Below are 13,086 nucleotides of genomic sequence, written 5' to 3'. Positions count from 1 at the left end.
TTTATTTTATTTAATTGAAGTAGGAAAAAAAATTATTTGATTTTTGAAGTGTTAATTAATTAATTTTCGATAATTATTTATTATAGTTGGATGAAAAAATGAATTAATAAATAGTAGTGGAGGGAAAATGAAAAATTAATTAAATAATGAAAATATAAGAAAAATAAGAATTAAATAAGTAAAAAATTATTTAATTATTATAGATGAAGAGAGGAAATATTAGCTTAAGCAATTTAAGAGGAAATGGTAAAATCATGATGAAATGACAAGATCAAAATGCACATGTCATTTTTAGATGTGGACAATAGTTTGTTGTAGGATTTTTTTACTAGCAATTATTGTTCTTTTTAATATTGTTTACTTATGAAACATCTATATTATGTGGCTTGTAAGTTATGATGTAGTTTATGTGTATAATGGTATGCTAAGATCTCATTTTATGGAGAAGAAAATTTGAAAGCAATTCAAGAGTTTTTTTTCCTGAATATTTGTTACAAATAAGATATTATTTTGTTAAAGAAGCTTCAAGAAGTTGTTGCTATTACAGAAAATAATGAGTTTTGATGCAATGCATCAATTTCTACAGAAATATGATAGAGATGTTGCTAAAAAGGAGGACCCTTTTGATCCTCTAACAGACCAAATTCCAGAGCAACCAGTAACATTTGCTGAAGGTGCTTCGTACAGTCTTGTGATATTGGCAGGGTTGGCTGTTGCGGCAGGTGCTGCATATGCTGTATTTAAGGAGCTTATATTTGAACCTAAAGAGTGAGTTTTTTCTTGTATTTGTATTCTCTGTTTTAGTAATTTTCTTGTGTAAAACATATGATTCTAATGTTATAAATTAATAACACACACATACTGAATAATTAAACGAACTCTTGCAGTTTAAGTTTTTAATATTTATTTCTTAGAGTTGAAATCCTGCCCATTATTGTATAAAATATGAGCATTCTATACAGTTTTTATGCATCTTTCCATCTTTATAGTAAATGGAAGCTAGTTTCAATTTTGGGTGATTATAATTAAGAAACTACTAATGTAATTTTTATAAAACACATTTTCAGCTATTCTATTTCCATTGAATTTTAGTTATTTGAAGTTGCAAGGCTGGAGGTTCTCTAGGAGGGTAATCTTTTCATGCGCCTTAAAATAGTTGATGGCAGATGTAATACTATTAACACATTTTTTTCTGCATGTTTGTTTTTTTGGATTGCTACAGGGGTATTTTGCTAATTATGGATGATAATCATAAATCTTGAAAATCCCTGTTTTAAGTTTTTTTGGGTTAGTGGTTTCTTATTTTGATAATTTAATTTATCTGTTCTGATTGCTTAGTTGTAGATTCTATAGGGACCCATACCCAAAGATCATGAAGCAATTACAGGCTTAAGGCTGATAAAAGGCCAACTGGTGGAAAGAAAAGGTACAGTGTTGATAAAAATTGTTGACAAATCGGGATTACAAGTCAAATAACTGCAGTTGATCAGTAAGATGATGGCTCAGTAGCTGAGCCATCTGAGTCCTCTGTTTCAATCGACACTAGGTTCCTGGGCAGAGCAACAAAAAGCATTCAAAACAACATTCCTAGAGACACTTGTTCATGTGTAAAGAACAGAAATCTCCAAGCTGCCATTCTGGAGGACAGCCTGTACTGGTAGATTTTTAATATACAATGTGAGTTCCTGACAATAAAGACCAGATCGACATGTTTTCCTATTAAAGAGGGAGACAAAACACTGGCTGCCAACCAAGTGCTCCTTGATAAGTATATTTGCTTCCCCATCCTTTGATTTCATGAATTGTATTTCAGAGCACTCCCCAAGGAATAAAGCCTTATTTGCTGGCAGGATTTGGCCTTTAATGAAATATCTGCATGGAAGCAAGTGGAACATGAAACCAAGCTCGTGAACAAAATCTTTTAATTTGGATTCCTTAGTAACCTATGAGCGGCAAACAATTTCAGGGATGCTGAAAATTAATATGAGCTGTAAGTGCAAGATGGCCCCACTCTATGGCAAGTCCAGGGTGGAGCATCATCTCTTCATTGCAGTAGTGCCTGTAGTCCCTGACTACTCCTGCCCAGAAAAACCCTGAGTAAATGGTTTGCCCTGATAAAGCTGAGGTGCCAAATTTATGCAATATTACATGAAGAAATTGCATTGAGGAGAAAGAGCAGCTCTACCATGTGGGAGGAGTACATTAAAAGTTTAGATGATGGTAGTAAAAATTAAGCAACAATAATATGAAAAGAAATTAGTTTTGGGGTTGCAAATAAAACGTAGGGGAGAGGAGGGTGGATGGGGGAAAATCTTTCAAGATTGTATGATTGAAATTATAAAAGAAACCCAATATTTAAATCTTCTGCGACTTCACGTCCTTGTAGAGAAGGGGAGTTGTAAACCACCTCCATTCCTAAATTAAGGCGAGGCCCAATAGTTGCCCAACCCACCATTTCTAAGTAGAATTTGCAGCTATGTCTACATAGAATTAAAGGTAGTCAGTGGGTGGAGTATCATCTCTTTGTTGAGGGTTGAAAGCTTAGTTTGAGCTATAACAGTACATTTAGACATTACCAGTCACTATATAATCTGGAGTCATAATAGAAAAAATTGTTTGGTCAAGAAATCGACAAACCAAGAGGATAATTTTTTTTTTTGAAAAATCGGGAAAAAATTAGATTTTAAAAGAAACATAAAAACTTGTAGAAAAAGAGACAAAAGCTATTTTTTTCAACTTAAGGGCATTTTCCATAGCATAGAGATATAAAGAGCAAATAAAATAGAGTTCAACCCATGAATTGCCGAATAATAGGTTTTTATTGTTTAACATTATATCATAGTTACACCACCCTGGGGGACGGCAAAACGGGGGGACAAGTTTCCGGGATAGGGAGACAGAGGGGCCTTAATTTGGGGACGGTGGGGGGATGGCGGGGGGACGGTGGCGTGGGATAGGAGGGGGTGTGTGTATATATATATATGTATGGTACTTTAAATGCTAGTTATGAAAAGATGTATTGCAATATAAGATATAAAGATGTAAAAGATTAAATACTTGAACACTAGATGGAATTGGAACATTGAACATTGAACATAAATAGACAAATCAGCAAATAGTCAACATCGGGACATCCCCCATCCTTGACGGAGGTGGTGGAATCTGGTGGCACCATTGGGGATGGGGGAATGGAGTCCCCAAGTCCCCGGTGCATCCAAGTCTCTGGGACGTGGGGCAAGAGGGGGGTGGGTGCGTCTCCGTGTTACTATGCTTTATATTCATATTCCTGGTCACAGGCATATATTCACTTTACTTTTTAAGAGGGTAGTCCTCAAATAGTTGTCAAGTCTGAAATCAACTATTAGCTAAGTCTATTAATTAACTGAGATCATTATTTATCAGACTTTCTTAGAGGGCACCTGTTCACTACATTGTTGTCTAAGTCTGAGATCAAATATTAGCTGGCTATGAAGTATCTAAGATGAACATTTATCGAACTTTTTATGAGGGCAGTCACCAAATACTTGTCTGAGTTTGAGATCTACCTACTGTTAGGAATTCTGTAAACATGGAAGCTATTTTGAAGTCATCTAGGCCTTTCATTGCCATTGAGACAAGGAGTTTTGTAGGGGTAGTTAAATATTTGGAAAGCTTATCAAATCATATTCCACAATTCCAGTGCTTTATTTTCCACAATGGCAATTGGTAAGTTCTTTATATGGAGTAGAATCCAACAAAAGGAGTTTGTTTAGTTGAAGTAAAAGATTACCAAGCCCCTGGTTTTGGCAAGACATGGCTTGCAACTAATATTTTAGGTGGATACAAATGTTAAGAATAAATTAAATATATTAATTATAAATTGTAATCCATAAATATTAGTTATATATTAAAAATTAATAACACATCATAAATTTTACATTCATTTAATTTATAATATTATTGTTTGATCTATAACAGATATTTTATTAATATATAAGAAAATTTACATCACTCAGCATCATAGAAAGTTATCATAAATTTACCTAACTACACGCCACTTACAATTTTCACCTATCATCCCTTACTTCATCATATCCTAAATAGTAATATCACTAAATTCTAAAACTAAAACTTTCCTAACCCATGACACTACAACTTATACAACATTGAAATCCACTAAAGCCCTTTTTTGGCTTGACGAATACATTAAACTATCTTCCTTTAAGACATCGAAACCAAAAGACAGTGTCCCAAGCATCTTGCTGCATAAACATTTCATGATTCTCGCTTTTGTCTTCTGCATCCACGATTAGCAAAAAACCCTGCCATTATTCTTATGCTTCCGTTTTACTAGCCTGTCACAACTTCCACTGCTCATCTTCACCCATTGCGACATTTCAACAAGGAAAGCTCAGACACTAGCCTCCTTTGCAGCTTCATAATCCCTATAGCCTTTTCCTCAATTTCCCCCATGCTAAGGCATGCTAAGGCAACCTTCATCTTATAGGCTTGTTTATCGGTATTACCAAATCAGAAAACAAATGAAACATGCCCAAAGTTTTTTGCTTCTTCCTCATCCTCAAAGAACTTTGAATAATTAGACCCTACACTTGATATTGCCCACTACAAAATGGAGTCCAAATCCAACAACAAATCATCCTCAAAAAGGGCTGTAACCACCCATTTTACTTGAGCACCATCTTCACCAATTGCCAACCCTCATGCTACAATCATAAAGATAACATCAACTTTCCATTTGTGTTTCGATTCCATGAATTGCCCCCCCAACAGCTCCAACATTGCCCTCTCAATGACTTCATCCTTGTATTTTAGCAAACTATGGTCCTTTCCACTGTAATTTATTTTGAGGAAATCATTATTTATAGTAGTGTAGTGGAGGCATAGGTGGTCGGTCGACATCTGCAGTGGATTAAGTAAATTTATAGAGTTCATATAATAAGTTATTAATGGGGCATTAATTATTAAGGGACTTTATCTTATTTCATGTTGTAATTTGAAAGTGTAAACGAGAAGCCTCTTAAGTGAGAACTGTATTGGAGAAGCTGGATTACACAATTGAATTATAAATTTCACTCCATTAAGAAGAATTAATCATCTCATTTTGTCTATTGCTTTTGATAATTTCTTCTGAGGGTGCAAAGTTGTGAATTTTTCTTTAGGATTGATTCCACTTGAATTTGTGCATCAATTGTTGTTGTAAACTGATTGAATCTGTGTTCTAAAGCTGAATTGAACATTCCAATTCACTGCTGTTGTATAGTGAATTGTGATAGAGTTTTTTTAATCTCATATTGGGTGTCCATATTGAGGGTTTTGGTGGGAAATTGTCTAAACTGTCTTACTGTTACAACTGAGAGGGTGATTGAGTGTTGCAGATTTGGTGTTTAATTTCTCTACATTTGAGTGCCATTGACTCTGTTGTGTGGGTGTCAATAATTTCTGTTATTAAGCGACCTTGCCTCTGCAAATTGAGGCATCTATATGATCGCACATATCTTCAGAGTCCTATTGCTACAAATCAAACGAAGTCTGCAATCGTATAAAGGTGTATTTCAATATTATTGTAATTTCCAATTTGAAGCAATAGATTGCAAATTCTTAATTACAAATTTTAGTTGGAAATGCTCTTTGAATTTTTTGTCATTCCAATATATTATTTAAAACAAAAAAATCATATATTACAAAAAACCCCCCCAAAAAAAACCACAAAAACAGAAAAACATATCTATTAGCCTGCTAGTGAGAACCAACATGGCTTAGAGGTTTATTCTAGGTAGACATTACACCTACAAAGGTTACACTTCTCCACCTGGTGATGGAGAACCATAGATTAAGTTTTGGTAGTTTCGGCGATAGGGGTGCTGGTGGTTCAAGATGTTCAACTGGTACAGGATATAGAGATGCTGGCATTGGTTCTGACATTGACAGAGAGGTCAGAGAGACTTTCAAAGATCTTGCAGCTGGTCAACATCGTGATGCTGTTGTGCTGTGACAATTATCTGACACACTGCAGTGTATTGCACTCCCCAGAGGTCGGAGTAGGCAGAGAGGTTCCCGAGATGATTCTGTAAGTTCACACAAGATTGGGTTGATGATAAATCTAGAGCTGGAGATAGGATTAGAGCTGAAGACCGAGTTAGGATTGATGAACGGATTGACAGTGCAGGATACATTAGTGCATATGATAGGCCATAACGACCTACTTTCCTGAGACCATACGTTGATGTGGTTAGTATTGAGACGGAGACTGCACCTTTTGTGAATGATGTAGTGACACACTTTGCTGAGTTGGATGCTCTTTTGAAAGCCATCAAGCAAAATCTTAACTTTGACAGATTCCTCACACAAAAGTGGGAGCATACCAGAGGTAAGCATGCACCTAAGGGATAGAGGCCTAGATAGTCAGATTTGCATGAGGCAACCGACAAGATGACAGTGACATGTTGACAACTTGAGCGTGGTTACATGAGCTTGATAAATATTCAACATTGCATCCCATGACTAAGGTGGATGCCATTAGATTTCTTGTGTTGCACTTAGATGGAGTAGCTCATGACTGATTGTGCCATGGGCTAGTGTCTTTGCACCATGATTAGATTGTATCCTATCAGAGTTTGTGGATATATTGATAGAGCAGTTTGATGTGAAGGACTCCGAGGTATATTTTATGGGAGTTAGCTTAGCTGAGGTAGATAGGTGGCCTTGAGGTCTTCATTAGTGTGTTCAAAGGCTTTTAAGGATGTTATATATATCTTTGAGCTTAGGAGAGTCATGCTCTTTATTGAGGGATTGGTTGAGCCACTTAGAATATGTTTAAGTCCTTTGACCTACCCACTTTATAGGAGGCCATGAAGAAGGCTAGAAATCTTGAGTCATCCACACCTACTTGAGGCAAGTTTGCTTGAAAGCCTTCTACTTCATCTTATGACAAGGTAGCCCCTAAGAGGGAAAAACGATCAGATTCTAAGCATCCTATGGAAGCCCATGTAGATCAGGAAACTTTGAATGATTTAAGGAGGAGAAAATTGTGTGTCTATTGTAGGGGACCCCATGATTTTAAACATGATTACACTATGAAGCCCAAGGGAAAGAATAAGATGATGGAGTGGTTCTATGACGATGAGGATAATTCTGATTTTACAGGACAACCAGCTGATTATGATCATGGTACACATAGAACTACAAGTTATGATGATCATGAGGTAGATGATTCTAACCTCATGGTTGCCTACCTTTCTAGCATGCGAGAAGGAGCTTTTAGGATGCATGGATTCTTGATAGGGCAGCATTTGATTGCACTCTTTGATACAAGTGCTATGCATAACTTCATTGATTAACTTTGGTTGCTAGGAAGGCGATTCAGACTGAGGATTTTGAGGGCCTAAGAGTTTAGGGGGCAGATGGTTACACCGTTAAGTGTAACAAGATGATTTTTGAGCTTCTAGTGAAGTTAAATACTTATGCATGTAAGGCATATTTTTATGTGGTGGATATGGGCCGCATAGGTATAGTTCTTGGCATGGCTTGGTTGCATACAATTAAGGACATCTACATCATTATAGAGAGGATGGAGATGATATTTATAAAGGATGACAAAGCACATGTCCTTAAGGTTTATCAAAAACAATGATCTGAATCAGATTTCTTTTAGGTGTATGCAACACATAGTCCGTCATGAGGATATGTTTAATTGGGTAGCAAAGTGCAGGATCTTGCCCACATTGGATAGTATAGATAAGCCTCCCTATCACCTTCACATTCAACATTTAGGGACTAAACATTCCAATGTGTTTAGTGATTTCCCACCGAGTAGACCACCTGATAGAGGGATTGAGCACATTATAGAGTTAGAGGAGGGGCACTAAGCCCATTATGATTACACCTTACCAACACCTAGAGCGGCTTAAGGATGAGACTAAGAAGACTATACAGGAGTTGCTTGCAATGGGGTACATTAGGTTAAGTAAGTCTCCTTTTTCTTCATCAGGTGTATTGGTGAAGAAGGATAATACCTTAAGATGCGTGTTGATTATCGGATACTTAATAAGAGGAGTATAAAGAACCGATATCCTATCCTCAGATTGATGAATTTATTGATGAGTTACATGGGACACAATTTTTCTCTAAGATTGACTTGAGATCAAGGTACCATCAGATTTGGGTTAGAAAGCAAGATGTGGAGAAGGCAACATTTAGATGTCATTGTGGCCATTTTGAGTTTTTAGTCACGCCCTTTGGCTTGCCAAATGCCGCCGCCACTTTTTAGTCTACTATGAATAGCGTATTTCATAGTCAGTTGCGAAGGTTTGTGTTGGTATTCTTTGATGACATTCTTGTTTATAGTAAGACCTCGGACAATCATATAACACATCTAGATGTGTTATTGGATATTCTTGATAGGGCTTCCTTGTATGCCAAGGAGTCCAAGTGTGCTTTAGGTATGACAAAGCTACTATATTTGGGACATAGTATCATTGCAAGGTGTGTTTGCATGGACCTTGATAAGGTTTGTGCTATTTTAGATTGGCCTACATCGGAGAACCTAATATAGTTTAGAGTGTTCATTGGAGTTTTTGCATTTTATTGCAGATTTGTGGGAGTATTCCCTAGACATGCAACTCCCTTTATAGATTTGACGGATAATGGTGCATTCAAGTGGACTTCTCAGACACACGAGTGACTTGAGAAGGTTAAGGAGATTATGACATCATACCTTGTTCTAGCTTTGCCAGATTTTACGAGGCCATTTGAGTTGCATTGTGACACCTCGAGTGAGGGCACTGGGGCAAGATTCCACTAATATCCTTTTGAGTTTGTATATTGATATTGAAAAAGTAGATCTTAGATTTTTGCCAATTATTGCTCTACCTGAAAGCCTAGCTATGTTTATCAATTGTTGCTCTGATCACTCGTGCTTCCCTTATGGAGGCCCCCCCTCCATCAAATAAGTATCATCCACAAACTCTAGGTGTGATAAGAGGTCACCCCCTTCAACAACCAGAGTACCTTTCCACTGCCCATCCATCCTCTTAGTAGTAATAAGTTTGCCCAAAACCTCTACCATATTAATAAACAAGAAGGGAGAGATTGGATCCCCTTGCCTAAGCCCCCAATTAGACTCAATTTTTTTTTGAGGGCTTCTATTTACTAATACAAAGAACCTTGGGGTAGTGATACATCCATCTATCCACTTAATTTAATCTTTAACAAAAGCCAAATTCTCTGAACACTTTGTAGCAAAAAACCCTTTTTAACATTATCATTCGCCTTTCTAGTATCATGTTTATCACCATCTTCTCCAATCTTGCTGTCCTAACTGAATGGATAACTTCATGAGCCACAATAATCCCCTCATATAATGATCTGTTGGGTGCAATATTGCTTTATTCTTGGGATATTATAGGTCCTAATACATTTTTAAGTGTGTTGGTGATAACCTTAGCTATTACTTTATAAATAGTATTACATAAAGAAATCAGACTAAAATCATCAAAGGAAGTTCTCTGTACTTTTAGGAATGAGAGCTATAAAAGTGTTATTGAGGTCTTTTAACACAAGTCCACCTCTCCTTGATTCCTCGACCACTTCCTACAAGTCTTTTACAACAACATCCCAAACCTTTTGAAAAAAAATGGCGAGGAAACCATTTGGTCCCAATGCCTTATTAGCCCCCATATCAAAAAGAGCATTTTTAGCTTCCTCTAAAGTCACTGACTTCATTTATGCTTTGTTTTGCATCTATGATATGCAACTCAATAGAAACTCCAACCAATTGAAGTCAGAACTTATAGAGGCAACATTTTCATAAAAGATATTAGAGAAAAACCTTATTGCTTCCCTATTAATGTCTTCAAATAGCATTAGAGTCCTCCATTGAAAGGATCTTGTTGTGCAATCTCTTTAACTTGACCGAGTTATGGACAAACTTAGTATTTTTGTCCCCCTCTTTTAACCATGTGTCCCTAGATATTTGTTGACAATAAATATCTTCCATTGCTAATAGTTCCCCATATTGTTTAAACAAATCTTTCTTCAAGGCATGGTCCTTCTCTCCCATACCATTAGCAATAACCTTAGCATTCAGCTCAACTAACTTATCTTCCAGCTGAAATTCCTCAAAAAGAATATTCCTAAAGACTTCCCAATTCGAAACCTTAAACTGATCCTTCACAAACTGTAATCTTCAAAAGAATAGTAAAGCCTTATTACCTTTTCTAAGTGGGGCATTGGTCCACCATTGATCAGTCAGACCCATAAGCTTCTCATCTCGGAGGTACATTGCTTCAAACTTAAAACGAGCTTGCTCCAGAGTACAATCAGCTTGAGTCCTTAACAAAAATTGGATAATGATTCGAACCTATTATAGGTAAAATGTCTGCCACACATGTCCAATCCTTCAAACCCTAGTTTGCAACCAACAAAAACCTTTCCAATTTCTTTGCAATATCGAGGAAGTTGCTTGTCCTATTAGTTGAACTGAAATGAGCATTATGCATTCTACTTTTACCAAACTATTCTCTTGAATGATATCTTTAAAATCTCTTTGACTTTGGCTAGCCCAACCTCTTCCTCCCTTCGTCTCAGCCAACTTGATAATAGCATTGAAATTGCTGTAATGTCCCCATTTTTGGCAAGTCTGTGCAGTTGATGGAGTTAGCTCATCATAGTGATCCTCGTGAGTTGACAGGGTGTTTTGGGGGTCCCAGTTGTGGACATACTATTTTTTGTAAGTCTATTTTTGGCAGTGCAATTGATGGCTTTGGTAGTTGGTTGTCACCTATAGTAAATAAGGTTAATAATTGCATGAGCTCTTATGTATTCATTAATTATTAAATTGCATTATTATAATAATATTAATGTTATTATAATAATGACATTATGAGATATTTATAAAAGTGTTGGAAAGTTTCAAGTGTTGAGTTCTTTTGGGAAACTTATACAATTTTGGAAGGGGAGGTTTTTAAGGAACTTTGGCCAACAAAGTATTATAAATAGGAGCGCATTTCATTGGAAAAAGCACGCTTGAATATTCTAGAGAATTATATTGCAACATCAGCATTGTATTTCATTGGGATATTGTGTAGTGCTCTGGCAACATTCCAGAGAATTATATTGCTCATATTTGATAAAATGTCTGTTGGGAATTTTAAGGCAATTCTGGATGATAGGTCAATTTTCAGCACGGAGGACAAGCATATAACTGCATTCGGCAAATGCATGGAAAGATGCAGGTGGGTGAGACTAGCACTGAATCCGAAGAAGTGCAGATTCATAGTACTGCAGGGAAAACTATTAGGGCACATAGTATGCAAAGTAGGGCTGAAAACGGATCTTGAAAAACTTTGGGTAATCTTGGAAATGTCACTGTCGATGGATGTGATAGAGGTAAAATCGTTCCTCGGACATATTGGATACTATCAAAGGTACATCAAGAACTTTGAAAAAATATCCTACCCGCTAGACAAACTCACCTGCAAAGGCGAACCTTACAAATGGGAAGTGGAGTAGAATGAAGCTTTCGATGGGCTGAAAACGAGATTTGCTATAGCGCCTATCCTAGCTTATGCAAACTGGGATAAGGAGTTTCATGTTCATGTATATGCATTGAACTACGTGATTGGAGCAACATTGGTGCAGACAGGTGATCACGAATTGGATCATCTAGTATACTTTGCGAGTAGACTGTTATCTAAAACAGAGAAAAATTACAGGGCAACAGAACGGGAAGCACTTGGGATGGTGTACGTAGTACAAAAATCTAGACATTATTTACTAGCGACGCCATTTGTATTTTATGTAGATCATCAGGCATTGCTATATCTCGTAAACAAGCCGATCATCCAGGGAAGGATAAGTAGATGGCTATTACTGTTGTAGGAATTTACATTCAAGATTGTGGTACGGCTAGGAAAGAGTCATGTAAGTGCGGATCACTTGTCAAGGATAAAATTAGGAGAGCCACTAGAGGGGGTAAACGATGATTTTCCTGATGCGTAGCTATTTCAAATTGCCGTATTGCCATCCTGGTACATGAGTATCAGAGAGTATCTCTTGACGGGACAGTTTTCCTAGTGAAATGTCGCCAAACGAGAGGAGGAAATTGGTGCGAAGGAGTCAGATGTTTCAATTGATCAATGGGTTACTGTATAAAATGGGACGTGACCAGATTCTGTGGTGGTGTGTTCTAGAGGAGGAAATACCAAAGGTGTTGAAAGAAGCGCATGAAAGACCAATGGGAGGACACATGGTGTTGGATACACAACTGTGCGGAAGATACTTCTGGCAGGGTTATGGTGGCCAACCATGCACAACAATGCCAGGGAGTGGGTTGTTGCCTACAATACGTTAGAGAGCTGGAAAACCACTGAAGAGAGACTTCATGCCTTTGAATTCTTCATAGGCACAGGAGTTATTTGAAAGGTGGGGGTTGGACTTTGTCGAACCCCTCAAGGTTAGTAAAACTAGAAGATGCAGGTACATGGTGGTGGCGACGGAATACATTACCAAGTGGGTGGAAAAGTGGGCCCTACCAGACAACTCTGCAGTAAGCACGATGAAATTTATTTATGAGCAAATTATCACAAGGTATGGAATCTCGCTACAGTTGACAAGCGATCGTAGGGGACACTTCGTGAATCATGTCATCTTACTGACAACAAAGTTCAAAATATACCATTCCCTATCAAGCTCGTACTACCCGAGAGCCAATGGACAGATAGAAGCTATGAATAAGATTTTGGTCGGAGTGATTTATAAATCTTGCATGGTCTAAGGGGAGGATTGGGAAGAAAAGCTACCATTAGCGTTATGGGTGTACCATACTTCCTACAAGGTAACCACGGGACACATTCTGTTTCAGTTGATGTATGAACAGGAAGCTGTGGTATCGACGAAATTCATGGTACAAAGTTTGAGGATTGCAATTGAAAACAAGCTAGGGGATATGGAAAGCCTGAGGGAGAGATTGTATAATTTATATAAACTTGATGGGCAATGACTGCAAGCACAATGGTCCATAGAGGTCACACGGAATAGGCGTAAGGCATGGCATGACAAGCATTTAAAATTGAACAAATTTCAACTAGG

The 13,086-nt window shown here is 37.2% G+C and overlaps 1 protein-coding gene across 2 annotated transcripts in view; it reads left to right on the top strand.

Moving 5' to 3' along the window:
• Positions 1-13,086, top strand: part of LOC149533942 (putative mitochondrial import inner membrane translocase subunit TIM21) — a 173,383-nt gene that overhangs the window by 85,169 nt on the left and 75,128 nt on the right. For both annotated transcript variants that reach the window (XM_089804299.1, XM_089804300.1), the window contains exon 5: positions 587-768. In XM_089804299.1, coding sequence (XP_089660425.1) covers positions 587-768 — 182 coding nt within the window. The remainder of the gene's footprint in view (positions 1-586; positions 769-13,086) is intronic.

This window comes from Cupressus sempervirens, chromosome 10 (genome assembly GCF_028749045.1).
Source record: "Cupressus sempervirens isolate cs-2001-9-10 chromosome 10, ASM2874904v1, whole genome shotgun sequence".
Classification (NCBI taxonomy): domain Eukaryota; kingdom Viridiplantae; phylum Streptophyta; class Pinopsida; order Cupressales; family Cupressaceae; genus Cupressus; species Cupressus sempervirens.
This window is presented reverse-complemented; position numbering and strand designations above follow the sequence as displayed.